This window comes from Quercus suber, unplaced genomic scaffold (genome assembly GCF_002906115.3).
Source record: "Quercus suber isolate HL8 unplaced genomic scaffold, Cork oak 2.0 scaffold_408, whole genome shotgun sequence".
NCBI classification, from domain to species: domain Eukaryota; kingdom Viridiplantae; phylum Streptophyta; class Magnoliopsida; order Fagales; family Fagaceae; genus Quercus; species Quercus suber.
This window is the reverse complement of record NW_027069859.1, coordinates 425,880-447,964: the sequence shown is the minus strand read 5'-3', so window position 1 is coordinate 447,964 and position 22,085 is coordinate 425,880. Positions and strand designations below refer to the sequence as shown.

Here is a 22,085-nt window from a genome sequence, read left to right as displayed (position 1 = left end):
TGATGAAGTGTGACTTCGTCAGCCAATAAATGCAATCAGAGACGAACTGAAACCTCGTCCTTGATCTCTCCTGATGGATGGTCACCGGTGTGGTGCCTGCCACAACGTCTCCGATGCTAAAGTCAGTGTCGAGAATTATATGAGAGCAAAACAAACACACAGCATCAATGTAAAAGAAATGTTCATACCTCTCCCGTTGGGGGATGTGAAGGATTTATATATGTTGTTGTAGATTCTAGCCGTTGGGTGATTTATGGTGCTTTAACTTCTCTCTGCATAACGCCTGTTGGCATTATTAAGTGGCTTTAAGTTGCCCCCAACGGTCTATTCGTCTGGATGTGTAACCGCCCCTTATCATTTACTGATGGTAAGGATGGAGGGGATACCCTCGTCAATGACGTGTGTTCTCGTCACTATCGATCTTCCTCGTCGTCGGCCTTACCTCTTGCAGGATCTATTTCGTCAGTCCCATCAGTTGCCCCCGGATTCCATGGTCGTCATGACGCGTCGTGTTGACCGAGGAATGTGAAAGGTTTCTGGGCAGCAGGCGGTTGGGTTTCTGAGCCGCATTTAATGTGCTGCGGCGGTTCCTTTTGAGTTGTGGCCCACGTGGCGCCTTTTGGTTGGAGGAGTTAAGACTGCATATGATGAGCCTCCTTGATTTTCCCGCCGGTTTTTCAGCTTCCCAACATTTGGTTTTTAAACTTCTCCTTTCCCCTTCATTTTCTTTTCACTTTTTCGAGAAACTCCCTTTCTACATTGCTCTGGGTTCTTCTTCTCCCCAGCGATTTCTGCGCAGCGCCATAGTTGTCTTCTCCGAGGTAAGCTTTTTTTCTTTCTTTGGCTTTCTTTTTCCCTTGATCTCTTTGGTTGTTGTCAATTTCTGATTTTTTTTTTTTTTACTTTTTTCCTTGCTGGTTGCTTCTTTGTTTCTCTTCTTCTTTGGTTTTGGGGCGCTTTAGACCTCCTATTTCCTAGCTTTCCATGTGCAGTAGCCTTAAGGTTAGGTTGGAGTGCCCTTCAATTTCATTCTTGTTTGCTCGATTAGGGGGGTTTTAGGGACTTTCCCTCACTTAGAAAACTTTATTTACGAGGGAATAGTTTGGCGTTGTGTTGGCTGATTTATTGCCAATCCTTCACCAATCTATTGAGTGGTTTGAAGAATTAGTGACGGGGAGGACGATGTCAGAAGTTAGGTCTAGTGAGCTTGATACTGGGCTGTCGTCTAGCGGCGGCCTAGCAGAAAGGGATACGGCTGTCTCCGTCCCTCGTGAGGTTAGGGCTTTCCATGCCCTGGAGGAAAGGTGTGGATTGGACGATGATACCCTTAGAAGATTTCGGATAGATTCCAATTCCCAGACCGAGTTAGGGTTCGTCTGCCTAATGAGGAGGAACGGGCTTGCCACTTCTTCCCAGGCGAGGTGTGCTTCTATGAGTCCGCCTTCGTCTGTGGGTTGAGGTTTCCCGTCCATCCTGTCGTGATGGAGTTGCTAGATCAGTTTGGCATTGCTCCCGGGCAACTCATGCCAAATTCGTGGAGAATACTGGTTAGTTGTATGGGCATATGGCTGGCTGCCCTGGACGGAGACATGCTTAGGGTAGATGAGTTTAATTATTTGTATCGTTTGAAAGCATCGAAAGAGCACGGGTACTATGAACTGGTGCCATGGGAGAGGAGTACTAGGATCGTGAAGAAGTTACCCTCGTCCTTTAGATACTGGAAGTCCAGGTTTTTCTTTGTATCTGGGGACGATTTCGAAACCCCTTCGGGCGAGGTTTGGGGTGATCTCCCGAGATTGCATCGTCGGTGGGGAACCCCGACTCTAGGTGCGTAATATTCCCTTTGATATACTTATCCTCCTCGTCTATGTCTTTATCGTCGCTGAATATTTCGCCCTTTTTTGTGTAGTTAAGAGACGACCCAAATTGAAGAGCAGGTAAGGAGCCGAGTTCAGAAGGCGATCGAATACGCACAGACGATCGAAAACTGGGACGACTTGGTTGATCCAAGAACACTCGCATTCTATTGCCTGGGGCCAGATCCGTCGGACTTTGTTTTGCGCAACATTGAAATTGAGGGGAAGAAGAGTAAGTATTGAGTTCGTCGGTATCACGCAGCAGTTTTTTTTTTTTTTTTTTTTTTAACAAGTGTTTTCTTCTCTGCAGAGATGACGACAAAATTTAACAAGGAGTTGTATGCTAAGATGAGATCCAAGAAAGTGAGCCTCTGTCCAATTTAGGAAAAAAGGCCGTGCGTGTCACCGGGAAGAGCAGTTCGGCGCTTCCTATTTCTCTGCCAGCCCAGTCGCGTCGGGGGTCGTGACGACGAGGACTGCTTCTCCTACTACCTCGTTGGAGGAGATTGAGGTTACCCCGGCTTCAAAAAGGTCGAGGTTAACCGAGAAGGAGAAGGAGAAGGAGAAGAGTGTGCCTCGTCCATCTACTCTCTGGACTGACGAGAGGCTGGCCGTGGATAGGGCCCACGAGGTGGTGACCGCTGCAGATTTGAAAGTTTTGTCAGGTGTCCCATTTAATGACGTGGCGGCTCGACACGTCCATAAGCTCGTGCAGGTAAACTTGTTTGTTGTTCATTCCTTTCTTCTCTTCTTTGCATCAATTCTTTTTGTTGACGACCATGAACGTTTTTCTTCAGGTACTGGGTGAGAGTATGCACATAGCTTCTGAATATCTCACTCAGGAGACGAAGGTAGCGTCTTTAACGTCCAGGATGGAGACCCTGGAAGCGGAGAATTCCACGCTGCGGAAAAATCTCATTGAGTCTATGGGCGAGTCCGCTTCCTTGAAGGAGAAGTTGAAAACTCTGGAAGACGAGCTAAGGGTGGAGCGTCAATTGACGTTGGAGAAGGATGAGCAGCTTATAAGTACTAAGGAATCGTTGAAGACAATAGCTGCGAGGTCAATTGAAGCATTCCAGACGACGGAGGAGTATAGCACCGTCTTGTTCAGCTGGTACTTCAAAGGATTTGAGCTATTGAGGAGGTTTTTGCTGAAGCATCCTTCTGGGGTGGATATGGAGAAGCTGGACTTGGAGGAGGTCAATCAGGAAATGGCAGCTGACGAGCTGGCCAATCTTCTGCCATCGTGCCTTTTGCCCGTGAGGATGCTCCTGCTGATGACGCTCCAGCTACTGACGACACCCCAGCTGACGATGGTGCTGCCAATGCCTGACCTGATACTTAGGAAAACTTTTGTTGTGGAAATTTCTCACCCCCTTTTTTTTGTCTACTACTAGAAAGTCTATCTGACGAGTCAGCTGTTTTGGGTCCATCCCTACTGTGACTGTCAGCGTTACTATGCCCCTAGGATACACTCTATCACCGCTGAAGCTAACGAGCGGAGAATCGAATGGACGAAGTCTCTTGGATTCCAGCCTCAGCTGTTGGAATGCTGAAAAGTAAATGATATCAGCAGAGCTGCCATTGTCCACGAGGACCCTCTTTGTGTTGAACCCTTCTATAGTGAGATTTATAACCAAGGGATCATTGTGTGGCTGTTTTATCCCTTGGGAGTCACTTTCGTTGAAGGTCATATCTTGATCGGTTCGTCTCTGCTTTGGCAAGCGTGTCACGTGGACGCTATTCACTTGTCGTTGACGTGTTTTCTTGAGTGACTTGAACGAGCCCCCAGTGGTAGGCCTCCCGGCGATCGTCTGTATTTCCCCGACTACGTTTTGAGGGGGTTGTGACTGACGGACGTCGTTCCGGGAGGAGGGCCCCTGTTGGTGTTTGTTTTCTTCTCGGAATTTGCTGTGTTCCCCCTTCTTTACAAATTTCTGCAATTTTCCCCTCCGTATCAATTCTTCTATCTGTTCTTTAAGATCCCTACAATCTTCAGTGTAGTGGCCGTGATCTTTGTGGAATCGAAAATATTTACTTTTGTCGCGGACGTTGGGAGATGAGTGTAGTGGTCGTGGCCACTTAAGATAATGCTCGTCCTTAATCTGTGCCAAAATTTTGTCAACAGGCATAACGAGAGGGGTGAATTTTACCGTCCGTGGACTTTTGTCGTCATTCCTTTTGACTCCGTCATTGATTCGACGTTCTGGACGATCGCGCTTCTGCCCTCTGCGATCATCTTCTTTTCTTCCTTTGTCCCCTGGTCTGTCCTCGTCCTTGATAGCAGCCAATGCGTCTTCAGCGTTCATGTACTTCTGTGCCTTGAGGAGCATTTCAGCCATCGTCTTTGGGGGGTTCTTCGCGAGTGAGCTGACCAGATCCCTAGACCTCAGCCCTGCCTTGAAGGTCGTCAGTTGTACCATATCGTCGGCTTCGTCCACCTCCAGCGTTTCCCTCGTGAAACGTTGTACATATGACCTCAAGGTTTCTTTTTCGCCCTGCCTGACGGTAAGCAAATGGTCAGCGGTCCTCTTTGGTCGTTGTCCTCCAATGAAGTGCCGTAGGAAAGCGTTGCTCAACTGGTCGAACGTATTGATTGACGATGTTGGCAACTTCGTGAACCACTCTCGGGCTGCCCCCTTGAGTGTAGTAGGGAAGGAGCGACATAAGATTTCATCTGGGGGCTGCTGTAGTCCCAGGGTCGTCTTGAAGGTGTTCAGATGATCTTGAGGGTCCTTCAGCCCGTCGAAGGACTCGAGCTGAGGTAACCGAAATTTCGACGGCACTGGGCAGTCGAGAACCGCTGTTGTGAACGGTGAATCTGTCGCCCGGACCATCCGATCCACACTCCGCTCTGTCTTCTCTTTGATGGCGTTTCTTAGTTCGTCCATCTCCTTCCTCATCTCCCTAAGAATATCTAAATTTTGCTCGACGGGAGTATTAGGCCTTCGATGGTCACTTCTTCTGTTGCTATCCCCCTCATCTTCCTGATTTCCCTTCGAACGATTGTCCTCTTGCTGAAGCCGTAACCTCAATTCTTGGTTTTGCTTAGTTAGTTCTTCGACGGTGGCTGCAAGGGCTTGAACTTGCTGAGCTAGGGTTGCAGTGTCTTGGTTAGACTCCATCTTGAAAAGAACAAGGATAGGGAACCACTGTTTTAGGTCTGAACACGAAAATAATGATCCCCACAGACGGCGCCAAACTGATGAAGTGTGACTTCGTCAGCCAATAAATGCAATCAGAGACGAACTGAAACCTCGTCCTTGATCTCTCCTGATGGATGGTCACCGGTGTGGTGCCTGCCACAACGTCTCCGATGCTAAAGTCAGTGTCGAGAATTATATGAGAGCAAAACAAACACACAGCATCAATGTAAAAGAAATGTTCATACCTCTCCCGTTGGGGGATGTAAAGGATTTATATATGTTGTTGTAGATTCTAGCCGTTGGGTGATTTATGGTGCTTTAACTTCTCTCTGCATAACGCCTGCTGGCATTATTAAGTGGCTTTAAGTTGCCCCCAACGGTCTATTCGTCTGGATGTGTAACCGCCCCTTATCATTTACTGATGGTAATGATGGAGGGGATACCCTCGTCAATGACTTGTGTTCTCGTCACTATCGATCTTCCTCGTCGTCGGCTTTACCTCTTGCAGGATCTATTTCGTCAGTCCCATCAATAGTTGTATTAGAAATACTCTATAATGTCATTTATTTAGAGAAAAGTAAAGATTAGCCAAACGAAAATAATCAAATGGGTGACAAATTTTAGTCTTTGCAATTTTATTTTAATTATTATTATCATTTTATAACAATGCATATATAGTAATTTAATTCTTAGATTTTGCTAATAATTGTTTATTTGATAATATGTTTTGGGTGGACAAAATTACAATTTCTGCAAAGAAAATAACCTTAATAGATAATTAACAAAAAAATTGTTTTCCTAATTTTCTTAATTGGTCAAATTAATCATTTTTAAGTTTTATTAATTTTTTTAGTTACATTTTTCGATGTTTTGGATTATAGGCAGAAAAAATACGGTTTGAGAAAGTTTGTTTAAAACTAAAAGAATAATTTTCAAATTTTATATTCTTTTTAATGATTCACAAAATGTTATAAATTACTTTTATTAAAAGATAAATATTTTCGTTAACTTGCTTTTTGAATATTTTTGTATTGTTTTCATTATGATACAACAAAATTTATATTTATGATTGTTCTTATATTACATTTATGATTGTTCTCATAATAAATAAAAATATGATTACGAAATACATTACTTTTTATTAAATTAGTTTAAATTTAAAAAAAATATTTAATAAAACAACCATAAAAATAATTATTACGCGTAATGCGCAGATTCACATCTAGTAGACTCTAATTAAAAAGAAAAAGAAAAAGAAAACTTTAGTTAAACCAACCAATCAGGACCACACAAATAGTGACCTCCAATAATGATCTATCGAGCAAATTTAATATGAATTCAGGAAGAAAAAAGTGTGAAACCCAAAGTTGAAAGTCGAAATGTTTTTGTTTTTGGGAAATGTTAACAAGCACCACCTGCTTGTTGAAATTTTCTTTTTTGGGTCTTACTTTAAAAAAAAAAAAATTGTCAAGAAAATGATCAAAAGAGATTAAAAAATTGTTAAAAGTTGCCTAAAAATCTGAAAATTGTCAAAATATATGTTGTTGTTAACAGGTATTTTACTGTGCTGTTAACACAGCCCTTTATTTTTTACCAAAATAAATGCTTGCCAGTTTCCTTTCCTAGTTTTTTTCATTCGTCAGAAAACAAAAAGTTTCCCAGAGCCCTTTTTGAAACCACGGACACCTTTACACTGTTTTCTGAGCAAGTTCTACGAAATTTCTGCTAATTTCCCATCGTGCTTTGCTTTACTGGTGGGAAAAAAGCTTCCCATTTCCCATTTGACTGCCTTTTGCTTCACAGATTGAGAGGACCTCCAGCCGCCTTTCTAAACCTACGTAGTGTTTGGGTAAACAGTGATTTTTAATTTTTATCTATTTATTTTTTAAAATATATATTTTATTATTTCTTGGCAAAAATAGCTAAATATTACTATTTTTTTTAAAAAATAGCCAAATATCATTATTTTTGAAAATGATTAGTTTGAGAGAAACTCGAGTTTGTGAAACTCAATTTTGACTTAGAATTCGAGTTTACAAAAATTGAGTATTTTAAAAAAATTCACTTAGAACTCGAGTTTATGAAACTTGAGTTCTTTTTGCCTCTATTTTTTATGTGACCTTGACAAAAGAAAGAAAAAAGAAAAATTTATTCAATTTAAATATTGCTTATTTTGTTAAAAATTAAAAATATTATAATAAAATAATTTTTAAATATATAAATAGTATAGTGATATTTATTTTTAATATTTTTTTGATTAAAGTACTAGTAGAGATGTAAATAGTACACAAAATTCACTTAAGAATGCATATTTTCTTTGAAACGCTCTTTAAAAAAAAAAAAAAAGTCAAATAATTTTTAAATGTGTGAATAGTATCGTGAAACCCATTTTTAATGAAAAAGTTGCTGAAAAGTGAAAATTGTGGGTTCATGAACAGTGCACAAATGTACTGTTCATTGACAAAAGTCAACTAGTGCAGTTACTGTTCATTGAACAGTAGCCGCACAGTACCGTAAACCGTGCATTTACAGTTGAAAAGGTGAATTTATACGGCTGAAAGCAAAAAAAAAAAAAAAAAAAATGCAAACGCAAATCGTAAACGCTGAGGCCAAACGGTCTCAAAATCATCACTATCCAAACGCACAATCGTGTGGCGAAATATTCATTGAATATGCAGAGTGGATCCACATAGACATGTGTCCTTCTGACACAACCCTTTCAGAAGAGGACCCCCCCTACATGCATAAAGTTGTGGAATTACTGTACCCCTATGAATATGATGGACACATCCGCCCAATGTTCAACGTTATCTTTCTGTTTTTAGTGGGTTGGTTAAGAAGTTTAAGTAATGTTGTTTGTAATTTTTAGAAATATATGTGAGTAAAAATGTGTATGATATTATTTAAAAACTGAATATAAGGTGTTTAATATCTCTACCAAATACGGCCTAATGACTGAGAATTCATGTTCAATGTGTGGTACTTTTATAATACTAAATTTTCTTAAACTTGAGTTTTATTCTCGACCAGTAGGAAGACACTAATATGGTGGTAAAAAATTAATAATTTCAAAAAATAATGGTATTTAATTATTTTTATTATTATTATTTTTATCTCATTTAAATATATATTTTTTAATTTTTTATTATTCTTTTTTAATATTTTTTTATTTGTTTAAATTATTTTTTTCTAATATTCACTAATAATAATTAATTATTTAAATTTTTTATAAAAATATTATAAAAATATTGTGATATAATATTTCTACCTTCTTTCTTAATAATTTTTTTTTTTTTTTTTCATACGTTTCATCATCTCTATCTTCTTTTTTCTTTTTCTTTTTTCTCCTCCACACACGTACCACTCTTCTCCTTCGTATCTACTTTTTTGTTTCTTTCTCCACGCATGAATTCCCTTCTTCGTCTTCTCCTCCTCTTCTGTGCTTACCTTTTTGTTTTTATTTTCTTTCCTCTTCGGCTCACTTCACTCGCACACAGACGACCATGATCTTTTGACTTCTCCTCTATGTTTGCATTTTTGTTTTTTATTTTCTTTCTTCTTCATCTCACTTCACTCACACGCATAGCCGGCAGAGAGAGTTGGCCTTCGTCTATCTTTGTTTTCTGATGAGAAGAGAGAGAGTTTTTTCTGATGAGAAGTGAAAGAGAGAGCAAGGAAGAAAGAGAAAAAAAATTATTTTTTATTCAACCAGGTGATTATTTTAATAGATAAAATTTTTTGAAGGTGATATAGTAAACGCTACAGTTTTCTCTATTTCAAGATGTTGAAGTGGGCCGTGTGTGTGGCTTGAATTGCCACAAGCCCAAGTCAAGTAGTATTAGGAAACCAAATTCAACTAGGAATTTAATTCCCAGTACAGCCGGCCTATAATATATATATATATATATAGATATATTAAGGGTGTTGAATGGTAAGAGAGAATTAGAGAATTCCAATTAACCTAGTGAGCAGCCGCATGAGAGAAAAATAGAGAAAAGAGAGGCAGCCAGCTTCTATTCTTATTGTTTCTGTGAGAGAGTGCTAGGCTGTAATTGGGATTTGGGTTTCTTGAGAGTGTTATTGTGCACTATTGTATCTCCCTATTTTTTATAGTGAAATTTCTCCGTCGTCTCCGTGGAGGTAGGCAGTTTGCCGAACCACGTAAATTCTTGTGTTCTTTGTGTGTGCTTGTTATTTAATTTCCGCTTATTTACTGTTATTGATTGGAGTCCTGGGGTGCTATCTGCACAACACAAGAGAGATACTGTAGCAACTCCATTCCAAAATATAGTGATAGAGAAGCTGTTGGAGTGAATTTCTGGTGTGTTTGCTCTCCAAAATTGGCTTTAGAGAGCCTATTGGGGATGCTCTGACTCTTCTGCTCACCTCTCTCTTTGCAGTAAAAGAAAAAAAGATTGCATTTAGATAGGAGAACTGCTGATCTTTGTTGTCTTCTTGGCGTTATTTTAAGGGTTATATCTCCACTGTAATCAGTATCTTTGAAGGAATATCGGGTGCTCAAGCCCAGTACATTACCGTTTCAATCCAGGTATACTTTAACTTCTTTCTAGTGTCATTTGTTTTCCCAATAGTCTGTGTTCTAAAACTCATTGTACTTGTATGGATATTCTATATTATCGTGCATGTAAATTGGGATGGGATTTTTATTTTATTTTTAAAGCTAATCAGTAACAGATAAATATATAAAGCGGTTCCAATCACTAGTCATTAGCTTTACCTTTATGTACACTTCAGCTCCTTCTAAGTTTATATCCACTTTCTGGGCCACAGAAATTTAAGATTTTTCAACAACTCTCTTTGTGGCTACAAACTACAAAAGTAATTGGGTATGCAATGGGCTAAAGGGCCAGGAGAGGAGCTACTGAAGTGGTGTTGGTTAGGGTGGTGGGCCTTGTGGGTGTGGACTGTGGAGGTAGTAATGACTCTATTGTCCAACAATCCTTGGATCTGTTTAGAATTATCTTTGATTTACATTCTTCATCTCTCCCTTTTTCTTTTGCATTGTAGATCAGTAGATGTTATGTTTTCAAAAATTTAAAAAAAAAAAAAAAAAATCCATGTATCAATACTTATCAAAAGAAAAAAAGAAAAAAAACTACTCAGTAAGAATATTGATGTGCCCTGCCAACACTTAAAGGTACTAATTTTTAACAAATCAAAATTGGGAACTACAATGCTTTCTATCCATATATCTAATTTCATTTTGTACATGGAGAAAATGTTTGATGTCCATATTGGTACATATTGATATCATACAGGTACTTGCCAATGGAGATGTTAGAATCATTTCTTGAGCTTGGGAAAATAATATTGGCTCCGATTATTGAATATTATAATTATTACAGAGGTGCTGATGAACATTTGAAAAATCTAAAGAGAAAACGAGATGATTTAGAATGCAAAAGGTCGGACATAGAATTAGAAATGAGGGCAGAACTTGTTCCAGGAAAGAAACCAAAAAGAGAAGTTAAATCTTGGCTCCAAAAGGTAGAAACGATTAATGAGGAGATACAAAAGATTGAGCAAGAGGCTATCAGAGGGAAGTATCTCTCACGTATGCACTTTGGAAGAGTTGCTTGCAAGAAGATACAAGAGGTGACAGAATTAATTGATCAAAGTTGTGGTTTGGGTGATTTTTTGGTAATTGGTCCACCTGTAAGGAATGGAGATGAATTGCCAACAAGAGCATTAGTGGGAGAGAGTACAGCCAAAAGAACATTGGAAAAGATTTGGGAACACTTGTTAGATGAAGATTTTAGAATAATTGGTGTTTACGGTATGGGAGGAATTGGTAAAACAACTGTGATGAAAGAAATCAATAATCGCCTATTAAAAGAGAGAGACAAGTTCAATAATGTAATTTGGGTTACCGTATCAAAGGCATTCAATGTTATCAAACTACAAAATGACATTGCATGCCACTTGAATCTAGAGAATGAACTCTCAAAGTTCAAGGATGAAACAACGAGGGCAGGGAAGTTGTATGCAGAATTAAAAAAAAGGAAGAGGTATGTGCTAATCCTAGATGATATGTGGAAAGCATTTCCTTTGGAAATTGTAGGGATCCCGGAGCCTACTTCAGCAAATGGTTGCAAATTGGTATTGACGACTTGAGATGTTAATGTTTGTAATGGAATGAATTGTGTAAATATTAAAATGGAGCTTCTTTCAATAAAAGAGTCATGGGATTTGTTTTTGAAAACAGTGGGCTGTGATGTTTCGAATATTCCAAAAGATGTTGTGGAAGGAGTTGTCAAAGAATGTGCCCATTTGCCTCTTGCAATAATCACTGTAGCAGGAAGTTTGAAAAATGTAGTCGATATTTCAGAGTGGAGGAACACATTGAATGAGTTGAAGACACCAGTGAAGGGTCTCGAACATGTAGATGTAGTATTTCAGAAGCTTCGACTTAGTTATAAACGCTTAAACGATAAGAAACTCCAACGTTGTCTCTTGTTTTGTGCACTATACCCTGAAGACTACGAGATTTATAGAGACAATTTGATAGTGCATTTGATTGATGAGGGGGTAATAAAAAGCATGAGTAAAAGGCAAGCAATGCTGGATAAGGGCCATACTATGTTGAATAAACTTGAAAATGCCTGCTTATTAGAAGGTGGGTCCCATGATGAGTTTATTGAAAAAGAGTATTTTGTGAAGATGCACGATCTAATAAGAGATATGGCCCTTCAGATTGCAGGTCCTGCGTTCATGGTATCAGAAGATGTTCCTGATGAAGAAGAATGGGGAGAGGATGTTGAAAAGGTTTCTTTGTTAAGCAACCGTGAATCAGAGTTTCCTTATATATCACCAAAGTGTCCTAAGCTTTCAACCTTGCTTCTACAAGGATATGCAACCATCCCAAATTCATTTTTTGTGCATTTGCATGGACTCAAAGTTCTTCATGTATTTGGTGGTAGGATTAAATCGTTGCCGAATTCGATCTCTGACTTGGAGAATCTTACTTCATTAAGAATTTACCGTTGTTTTGATTTAAAGCGTGTGCCTTCATTAGCAAAGCTTACAGCATTAAGGAGCTTGGATCTTTTGGAATCTGCAACGAAAGAAATACCTCATGGTTTGGAAAAGTTGATCAATTTGAGATACCTCAGTCTTCGTGCATACAATCAAGAGATGCCACCTGGGATTTTACCCAAACTCTCTCAACTCCAGGTTCTCAAACTTAATTGTGGGTCAAATTCTTTAATAGTGAACGGAGAGGAGATAGTAAGGTTGAAGAAACTAGATTTTTTTAAAGGCAAATTTTGTGGCTTAAATGACTTCAATACATATCTTGAATCCTTAGAGGGAGGACCTAGCCATTATGTGTATTGCGCGAGAAAAACAAAGCCAGCTAGCGAGTTGGGTGAAACTATAAAACTGCTCCCAAAGGACGTTCAGGCCCTAGCAATTTTCGGAGGTCAGAATTTAAGATTTTTTTACAAATGCATGAAGTCCGTTTGTATCAGGGAGTGTGAAGAAATAGAAGATGTTTTTTCTTATTCTTACACCTTTCCTCTTCAAAGCCTTGAGATTGTAGATCTCGTAAAATTGGATAAGTTATTGGTACTATTTGGGGAAGAGAAAGTCACACCAGCACCAATGGTCCCACCTGGCACCTTTTCCCGTCTCAGAGAATTTACAATATGTGAGTGTCCGAATATAAAGCAGCTCTTTACGCTTGGGGTGCTCCTAAACCTGGCCAACCTGGAACAGATTACTGTCTTTCGGTGTCTGCAATTAGAGGAAATAATAGCTACGCCTGAAGCATCTGATGAAGTTGACGAAAAAGAAGCAAAAGAAATTGTAGAAATATTCCCCCGATTGAGGAGATTGACATTAGGGATTTCACCGGAGCTGAATACCATATGCAGTAGAAGTAATGTAATACTTTGTGATTCTCTTGATTCTATTGAGATTGAAGAGTGTCCGAAGCTTAAGAGATTACCTCTTTCTCTACGCTATATCAATGGACAACTATCTTCTCCGCCTTCTTCATTACAAATCAAAATAGAGAAAGAAAGGTGGGAATTTTTGGAATGGGACAATCATGATATGAAGATGGTCCTTGAACCTTGTTGTGAGTTCTTATTTTAAGGGTATGACTCTCTCTATTCACATTACATATTTGTTTTATCTACTTTTTCTCCTCACTTTCTTTCTAATCTCTTTTCCCTTTTTCTTTTATGCCCAGCAGTGAAATCTCAATGTGGGTGAGAGCAGTTTAACATGACTCTTCTTCTGTAAGTCAAATCCCAAACATACATGCTTATATCCTTTTTAGTTATTCTTCCTATAAAATTGTTTTCATTGGTTTGTTTTCCTGCGTTGGTTTGATATAGGATACGTCACCAAGCCAAAGCTGACTCAAGAAATAATTTTGTTGATATGGATTCACAATGAGAAATTGGCTCTCAAATGTGTTTATGTGTACTTTCTTAGCTCTTTTGGTTCTGATTTGGTTCTTATTTGAAATTTGTTTATGTTGTGATTGATGAACATGTGTTCTTCTCTTTGACTGAGTGGATGATCTTCCGTAATAATTGACACACGATGGTAATTTGTTTGGTAATTCTGCAAGGATTCAAACCTTCTATGTTTCTGTTTTAGAGATAATGTAAACTAGATGGACTGTGCGCGCGCAAATGTTTCCAATTGCTTGAGCACACGGCGCATCCTAGAATGATTCCAAGCACTGATGGATCTTGGTTCCAAATTTTCCACTTGGAGAGTTAATTATGATCTGAACTGCACAACTTATATAAAGCTAACTTGCAGTCAATAAACAAATTATCCGGTGTTTCTTCTGCATTACAGAGAAGACACAGAGTACTAACATTTAGATTTTATTTTGAGTGTTAAATCTTAGTACGTAAAGCACTGATTCCAATTCACTTGCATTTAGATGTTGACTCTCCTGTTTTTATGATTTGCCTTGCCTCTAGTCTTTAGTTTTTCTTATGGATGGTGTCACTGTTGACCCCAGTGTTAGTTCTAAAAGATTTTGGAGCTCATTTAATATCAATGTTTTGGTTCTGTGGCTGTATTATGCATGAATTTACATTTCCCTCTTTATGTCTTCTTATTTTTATCTATCAAAAAAAAAAAAAAATGTCTTATTTATTTTATTTTATGTTTTTATATTGTCCTCCAGAGAAGTGAGAAGCTTCTTCAGCTTGTCTCAGATAGCTCTTCAACTCTCAACTCTTCTACGGGGAATGAGAATGAATCCAAGCACGATGGCTCTAAATATGGTATCCATAATTCAGTTGGTTCTCCATGGGTAAGTTAATGACCCCCGTGGGTTTCCCCGGGCACCCCTTCGATTATTACCAGTTGTCTTGACATCTATCTTTGTATTGTCCATTATTTTGTTGCTTTGACCATTGATATTTGAAATTTTCATTTGATCTCCATATGCTGGGTTAGATCTGACACACTATCTTTGAGGCTTGTTTGGTGAGGACTTTTTAGGTTAAATCTTAAACTTACAGAGCAAGGGTCTCTTTGGTCCCGAGTGGTGCTACATGTAAACATAGAGGACATGAACCGCTTGTTTCTTCATTGTGACATGGTGAGGGAAATGTGGTCTCCTGGGTGTTTTTTGGGTGATGCCTTTTTCAGTGTTAGAGTTGTTGGCGTGTTGGATCTGTTGGTTTGGTGGGAGAAGTAATAGGGAGGTATGGCACACACTGCTCCTTTGTGCCTCCTTTTGCGGTGTATTTAGAAAGAACATAGCCCTTGATTCTTTGAGGGCCAAGAGCTTAGCGTGGTGAAGCTGAAATATCCTTTTCAGTACAGGGGTTATTAGACTTTGCGGAGTCCTTGTTCACTTCTTAGTTGCTTGCTGTTTATTTATTTATTTTTTTGGTGTTTTCTTCTTTACGCAGTCAGTGTATTGGGATTGCCTTCTGTTTTAATGAATTTATTTACTAATAAAAAAAAAAAATCTTAAAAACCGTTATATAAAAAAAAAAAAAAAAAAAAACTTAAAAACTGATTAAAGCCTTCTTTTAATACCTTGTCATTGAATTTACCAAACCAAACAGGCAATTGATATGCCAACTATGGTAGCTGGATTATTTGCATTGGTCTTAATTCTATACAACAATTCGGCATATGTATAATTGGAATGCTTTGGACCAATTAATGTTAATATAGACTTCCATTGGGGCTGCTCTTGCTAAAGTTTGTTAATATCTTTCTTTGTAATCAGGTTTTGCAGCCAACAAAGGAACTTGAATACTTCTTCATCGTGTAGATGGGCATGACGGTCTATGTGCACAAGAGTGAAATGGTTCCAATAGGGGAGGTTGATGATGTGCATGCCCTGGCGGAAATTTTGGGCTGTAGAGTTGGAACTTTGCCTATGTCTTATTTTGGCATGCCGTTGGGGGCTTCACATAACTTCCCTTCAATCTGGAATCCTATTTTGGAAAAAATTGAGCGGAAATTAGCCGGGTGGAAGAAGTTGTATTTGTGTAAGCGGGGTCGATTGATGTTACTCAAGAGTACGTTATCTAGCCTTTCTATCTATTTTCTATCTCTATTCACCATTCCTATTTTTGTGGCTAATAAGATTGAAAAGTTGCAAAGGGACTTTCTATGGGGTGATAGCAAGAATCATATGGTAGGATGGGATAAAGTTTGTGTGCCTATAGCTAATGGTGGTTTGGGGATAAGGAAAATTACTACTTTCAATGAGGCCTTGTTGGGGAAATGGTTGTGGCGGTTTGGGAAGGAAGAGGGTCGGTTATGGAAGAGGGTGGTAGCATCAAAATATGGGGAAGAATGGGGGGGATGGACCTCAAAGCTAGGTAGGGGAGTTCATGGGTGTGGATTGTGGAGAGGTATTCGCATGGGATGGGAGGATTTTAGCAAGCATTGTCAGTTTGTTGTTGGGTTGGGAAATAGAGTGAGATTTTGGCAGGATGGGTGGTATGGGGATCAACATTTCCAAGTGGCTTTCCCAAGGCTGTATGGAATTGCCATTGATAAGGAGGCATCTGTAAAAGCTTCTTTGTCAAGGCAGGGGGTGGATGATAGAAGAATTTGGGATGTTCGTTTTATTCGAGAATTTAATGATTGGGAGATGGATGAAAGGCTGCATTTTTTTTTTATATACTAGGAGCTAATACTCCTCCTATGGATGTTAGAGACCGGATGAGATGGAAGTTGAAATCTAATGGGGAGTTTGACATTCGGTCGTATTATAACAAATTGCGGGATTCTCCCTCAATTGTCTTTCCTTGGAAAGGAATATGGAGAGTAAAGACTCCTAGGCGAGTCTCTTTTTTTGTTTGGTGTGTAGCTTGGAATAAGATCCTAACGGATGATAACTTGAGAAGATTGAGGGAATTGGATTTTGTAGACTGGTGCATTATGTGTCAGCATTGTGGAGAGACAGTAGACCTCTTACTTCTTCATTATGAGATGACTTATCGGTTGTGGAGTTTTGTCTTAATAACTTTTGGTTTGTCTTGGGTTATGTCTAGATCGATCCCAGATTTGCTTTTTGGCTGGTGGAATTGGTTGGGGAAACATTCATCTCAGATTTGGAACCTAGTTCTATTGTGCATCTTATGGTGTATTTGGAAGGAACGGAATCGGAGGACTTTTGAGAATTTGGATAGTTCAGGTGTTCAAATGGTTGCCTCTTTTAGTGGGACTCTTTTTGATTGGTCTCGAGCTTGGGGACTCACGACTAGTGATTCTCTCCCCTCTTTTCTTAGCTCTTTTTCTCTTTTGTAATTAATCTGTTTTGGTTTTTTTTTTTGTTTTTTTTTTTTTGTTTTCTTCTTCTTGTATTTTCTGGGTTTGCTCTATGTTTTTCATGCATAGAGTAACCATTCGTATATATAACATTCTTACTTATCAAAAAAAAAAAAAAAAATTTGCAAGATCTTTGATTTAAACACCAATGATGTTCTAAAGTACAGGGATTCAATGTAGTTAATATCATTGTGTCGTTTGCCATCTGAATTGCAATTGTCAGATGGCATTTCATGGAAATGAAATACACTTTCAATTTCTTTCCCTTCTTTTGATATTTGTTCTTGGAATAACTATGCCATGTCTTGGTATAACTATGCCATGTCTTGTAACCTTGAACGAACAGAAGAAATTTTGAATATAGAAGAAATGCTTGGATCAAAGTATCACCATTCAAGGTTTTTCCTGATACTTGAAGAGGGCTCATGAATAATATATGATTGATCTACTTGAGGCTTTTTATTTGCTAAAGTGAAGGCTTTGATAAGAATGGAAGATTGTGTATGCATTTGGTAAAAATGGATGTGATAAAATAGAGTAGACAAATGTTTGTTTGCAGACGGTTGACAGTCAGAAGCGGAAGCTGGAGGAAAGTGAGCAGTAGTTGAATCAGCGGAGGTCTGTATTGCTTGATAATTTGAAATTTGTTGCAATATGTGCTTTAATTCAATATGTGTTATCTATTTATCAATTTATTTCCTTATTAGGGATCTGATTGCAAAGTACAGATGCTCTGTTGAAGGACTTATCAAGTCCGAGCCATAACCCTATCACCCTTGTTATATGTGGTAAGATATATGTTATATTTTGTTTAATGGCCATGTAAGTTGAATGGGGAATGAATGCTAAGTAAATGACATCAATTTTTGCTTTAGTTTTAGTGACTATTTTTTGTCCTTCCAAGTTACATAAGATTTTTTGCTAAATGGTCTTCTTGGTTCTTGATGACCTACTTTGGCCTTTTCATCTTAAAAGTTATTCTTAGGAAACAAACTGAAACATAAATGAAGAAAGAAAGCTGTTTGGGGTTGGAGTTTCATTGTTTTTGAGAATAGAGGTATGTGGTACAACCTCTATGACATAGGACAAATTGGAGAATTTGTCTCCATATGCTTGTGATGGGTTCAGTGTTTTGGTACATAAAAAAAAGGGCTTGATTTGGGGTTATAAGGAAGAAGAAAAAGAGAGGTTTTATTACTCGTCTCCATCTCACTCTTTGTTGTACTAGTAGTATTAGGACTCCTAGTGGTTGCTTGGGTCTGTCTTGATTTCAATAAAATCTTTATTATTTATCAAAAAAGGACTCCTCGACCCTAGTAGTATAGCACCCATAGTTTGACTAGTAAACTAAAACCTAATAAAAGACTAATTTGGATCCAAAGAAAATAAAATCTAAGATAGTTAGGATTTTAGAAAATTTCAGACTCAATTAAACTACCAAATACCCTTAGTTTGCAGGAATTACAGAGACTGCAGATTTGCCCTTGACTACAAAAGTGACCATAACTAATAAAATAAATACCCAAATAAAAAAACTACTATAACCTTAAAAGATTCATACGTAAACCTTTAAAACCTCACAACTTTTACTTCATTTGGACTTCACACATGGACCAAGTAAAATAATTCTTGAATAAGCAAATTTTGCATAGTAATGGCTGCATCACTCTAATGGACTTTGTTCAGCTGAGCTAGCTGGTGTAGTCACAAAGCTAATTGATGGTATAATCTTCAGCCTGAATAAGTGTACTACCATCATGTTCTTTGATGCAGAATGCATTTGGGCCTAGGTTGTAAGGGCTCACCTTTTTGAGCTTTTTCTTTAACTTATTTTCTGTCTGTGAAGTTGATTGTCCAGTCTACTTGTGTATTGCAGGATGCATCTGACTTTGTGTGAAGTTTTGATTTTTCGAATCCCAGTTTTGTGATAAAGTTTGAGATGCAATTATTTCTTGTATATTTTTTGGTCTGCTTTTGTAGAATTTTCTGAATGGATTTTTTAACTAAAATTTTGTTTTCCCTATATGTAGAATAGCAGAGTTTTCACTTTCGGGCAACAACATTTACCAATTTTTTGGAATTTTGAAACAAATATTTTAAAGAAGAATCAACTTATGTGTATTTGAGATCCTTTTTATTATTATTTTTTTTAATTATTAACAAACAAAAACAGTACAGTAGAATGTTAGACACTTAATAATTACAAGGATAGAGAACTAAAAGTAGGAGAGGCAAAATGAAAAAAGGAAGAAAAGTAAATGCATGAAAATAGCTGAAAATCATGGGATTCCACTTAAGGTGCACAAAAGTTTATCTTCTGCTTCAACTTCCTTCTGCACTTCTTGAAATAGTATTTCTGGCGCAACTTGATATTGTAGATTGTGGAACATTCCTGGTAGCACATCTAGATCTTCAAAAGCTGCGAAAGTCTCCCAGCCTAGTTTTTGTTTATGGTGTAATATATTACAAATCCTGTCCATCTGTGAAAGAACTAAAGCTTCTCTATAGCCCTTCCTTCAAATCTCATAAAGAGCCTTTCTGATAGTAGGGACAATTGCCATTTCGATCTTTGCAAATAAAAGCAGATCCTTTCCACTTTTATTTTTTTCGAATTTCAAAATCCCCTCCAATCATTAATTCCTATATATACCACGTTATGTGAGGAAGTAGTTTCAGTCTCAGTCGACCTAAGGTTAACAAGCTTTTGGGAATAAAGCAGTACTTGACTAGTACTTCAAATCTTGCCTTCAAAAACAGCACTTTAAAAAAACTAGAATGTGAGTAAATCCCATTGTTGGAAAGATTTTGCAGTCAATCCTCGGTGCAATTGAGTGCAGTTGAATCTCATCAGGCTTAATTGATTGGCCCGATCCAAACCAAATAGTCTGCACGTAGTCACAATCCAGAAAAATCTGATCTAAGGTTTCCTATGCATTTTTACAAAAAAGAGCATGAAGTTTCAACAGGAACATTTCTATGCTGTAGTTTTGCTTTGATGGTTTACGTGTTATTGCTAAGGAGCTGCCACATGAAAGTAAATTACTCTGAAATGAATTTTAAGATGCCACAGATAAGTCCTTGAAAGAGCAAACCGATGCATTAGTTGTGAATTCCATCCAAGTTCTTATTTATAAATAATTGGTTAGTCTTCTTAACCAGATATTAACCAATCACCATTGTGCAAAATGGCAAGATTGTAGTGCTTGGAAAGCCAAAATTTGAAAAGCATTGATTTAGGATGTTCCGAGAATCACCACTGTGATACTGCTTCTTAACAAGTCCAATATTTCCAGCTACCTAAATCAGGGATGATCAAATCATTCACTCTATGCATCTGGTTATTTGACACCCTAGATAAAATCTGTAGCTTTGGATGGAATTGATTAGCGTTATTCAAGTCAATTTCCTTACCTGATCCAATTTGCCACTGAGGTTGGGTTAATAGGATGCCTTGACAGGAGATAATTCCCTTCCATTTCCATGTAGCACTTGGCTTTGCCTTCGCCTCCTAAATGAAATTTTGGTTCTTAAAGTATTTACTTTTAAGTGCCAATGCTAGCAAAGTTCTTGGCTTCTGAGCAATTCTCCAAAATTGCTTTGCAAGGAATTATTCAGACACTAATAGTGGCTCCAATGTCTTACTGCTAGTTTAATATTGTGCAGATAAATGACTTTTCAATGGATGTCTTGGACATTGCTGAGGTTAAAACCTGGTTTATCAGCACACCCTTTATGTTGTTATCAGAGTACTTAAGGTTAAGTTCATGTTCTTTTACAGGGATGGTAAATTTTTGTTAGATGGAACATGGAAGAGATGAAAAGAGCTCACCAAGATCTAATCCTGGTGGTCATTCTTGTGATATATATTTTTTTGTTGGTAAGTTACACATTTGGTGGGATTAGAACCCATGATGTCACCCTCCACCTTACTCTTTTTTAATGAGGAACTCCCTCAAGGTATGGGCTAGTGGGACCACCCGAGGGGTAAAACCCTGGATGCCTACACACTCCCATTCTCCTCCTTACTCTTACAAAAGGAGAACAGGAGGTGTCATTCTTGTAATCACCATTGCCTTGGTGTAATAAGCCCAAGTTGCAATCCAGCCCGATAGCATCACTATGCATGTGTGGAAGGCAAGACATGAGACTAGGATCAAGAACATAGTGCAAGACTAAGACTAACCAAGAAATGTTAAATAGATTGTTACAAGTAGTTGTATGAGTTGTTAGTTGAAAAACCGAACTTTAGCTTTTCTTGGTGTTAGCTCTGTATAATCCTAGTATAAATACTAGGCAAACGTGTACTCAAGGCTTATTATGAAAGTTGATGCAAATTTCCCTATACTCTTCCTAGACTCTTTTCTTATTTCTTATTCTTCTTCTCTTGGAGGGTGACTTTATTCAAGGCAGTCACTGACTAGTGACTACCTAGTCTACCTTAAATAAATTCAAACCCCTTACCCTTTCCCCATGCACTTACCATTACTACAAAACATTTCATTTCCCAGCCATGTGCACCACAAGCAGTTTCATTACACTTAGATTGGTCACTGTTATCTCCAAATAGTGCTTGCAACTTTCGCTTAAGATATTGGTTAGGGTTTCCTTCAATTCGACCTCAGGTTTGCGAGAACAACGTTTCCTGTCTGTTCTTACCAAGGAGTGGATCTTTTCTGCTGAATGTCATTAACTAGCCTTTCTAGGCCATTTTGTTGGCAGACTCCTTCAATAACATAATATCCTCAAGGCTTTGCAATTTCAGGGAAAAAATATGGATAGGGTTGATTTCATGGTTTTAGGATTTTCTGTCAATAAAGCATCGATGCCTTTGTGATGAAATCGCAAAAACACCTAATGTTTCCTAGGGATGATTTTTAGATATAATTGTTTCTGATTTCAAAGTCAGATATATTTTGCTCGCTTAAAACTTGTCTGGAGATCATATTTAATGTTTTCTCTGCTTGGCATTCTCATTTCAGGTCTAGTTGCTTTCAGAGCATTCAGTACAAGCTCCCAAGTTCTAAAGGAAAGCCAGAGGTGCTAGAACTGTGGGATTAGATTTGTTTCTGTAGTTCTTCATGTGCTATGTTGTTATTATGTTTACCTATTAACATGTATGACAGCTCCATGAAATGGTCATTGGTTGATCCAGATTTAATGAGACACTTTGGTGACCTAAAAGCTTCTCTCCAAAGTGCTTCTATTTATTCTGTCCATCTTCCCTAACAATGTCGCCACAGCATATTATCTCGAGTAATGGCTTTGGTAGCAGTGTTACGATGAGGTTTCA

At 38.1% G+C, this 22,085-nt stretch overlaps 4 protein-coding genes across 4 annotated transcripts in view; 3 read left to right on the top strand and 1 right to left on the bottom strand.

Annotated features, from left to right (window-relative positions):
* LOC136062378 (uncharacterized) overlaps nucleotides 1-3,253 on the top strand; it is a 4,720-nt gene extending 1,467 nt beyond the window's left edge. Inside the window, exons 2-3 of the mRNA XM_065761358.1 lie at nucleotides 2,225-2,571; nucleotides 2,654-3,253. Of these exons, the coding sequence (XP_065617430.1) occupies nucleotides 2,225-2,571; nucleotides 2,654-3,253 (947 nt within the window). The remainder of the gene's footprint in view (nucleotides 1-2,224; nucleotides 2,572-2,653) is intronic.
* LOC112033550 (probable disease resistance protein At4g27220) overlaps nucleotides 1-22,002 on the top strand; it is a 27,869-nt gene extending 5,867 nt beyond the window's left edge. The window contains 8 exon segments of the mRNA XM_065761354.1: nucleotides 9,474-9,551; nucleotides 10,282-13,122; nucleotides 13,221-13,266; nucleotides 14,178-14,306; nucleotides 15,240-15,534; nucleotides 17,355-17,413; nucleotides 17,503-17,583; nucleotides 21,775-22,002. Coding sequence (XP_065617426.1) covers nucleotides 10,292-13,120 — 2,829 coding nt within the window. The 5' untranslated portion in view covers nucleotides 9,474-9,551; nucleotides 10,282-10,291 and the 3' untranslated portion in view covers nucleotides 13,121-13,122; nucleotides 13,221-13,266; nucleotides 14,178-14,306; ... (2 more) ...; nucleotides 17,503-17,583; nucleotides 21,775-22,002.
* Nucleotides 3,348-4,981, bottom strand: LOC111985988 (uncharacterized). The gene is made up of 2 exons (XM_065761357.1): nucleotides 3,471-4,981; nucleotides 3,348-3,408 (listed from the first exon to the last, which is right to left on the bottom strand). The coding sequence occupies exons 1-2, from the start codon at nucleotides 4,979-4,981 to the stop codon at nucleotides 3,348-3,350; spliced, it is 1,572 nt and encodes a 523-aa protein (XP_065617429.1).
* Nucleotides 15,285-21,853, top strand: LOC136062377 (uncharacterized). Its single transcript, XM_065761356.1, has 3 exons — nucleotides 15,285-16,082; nucleotides 20,459-20,550; nucleotides 21,775-21,853. Exons 1-3 carry the CDS (start codon nucleotides 15,285-15,287, stop codon nucleotides 21,851-21,853), a joined length of 969 nt encoding a protein of 322 aa, XP_065617428.1.
* Nucleotides 22,003-22,085: the final 83 nt, after the last annotated feature.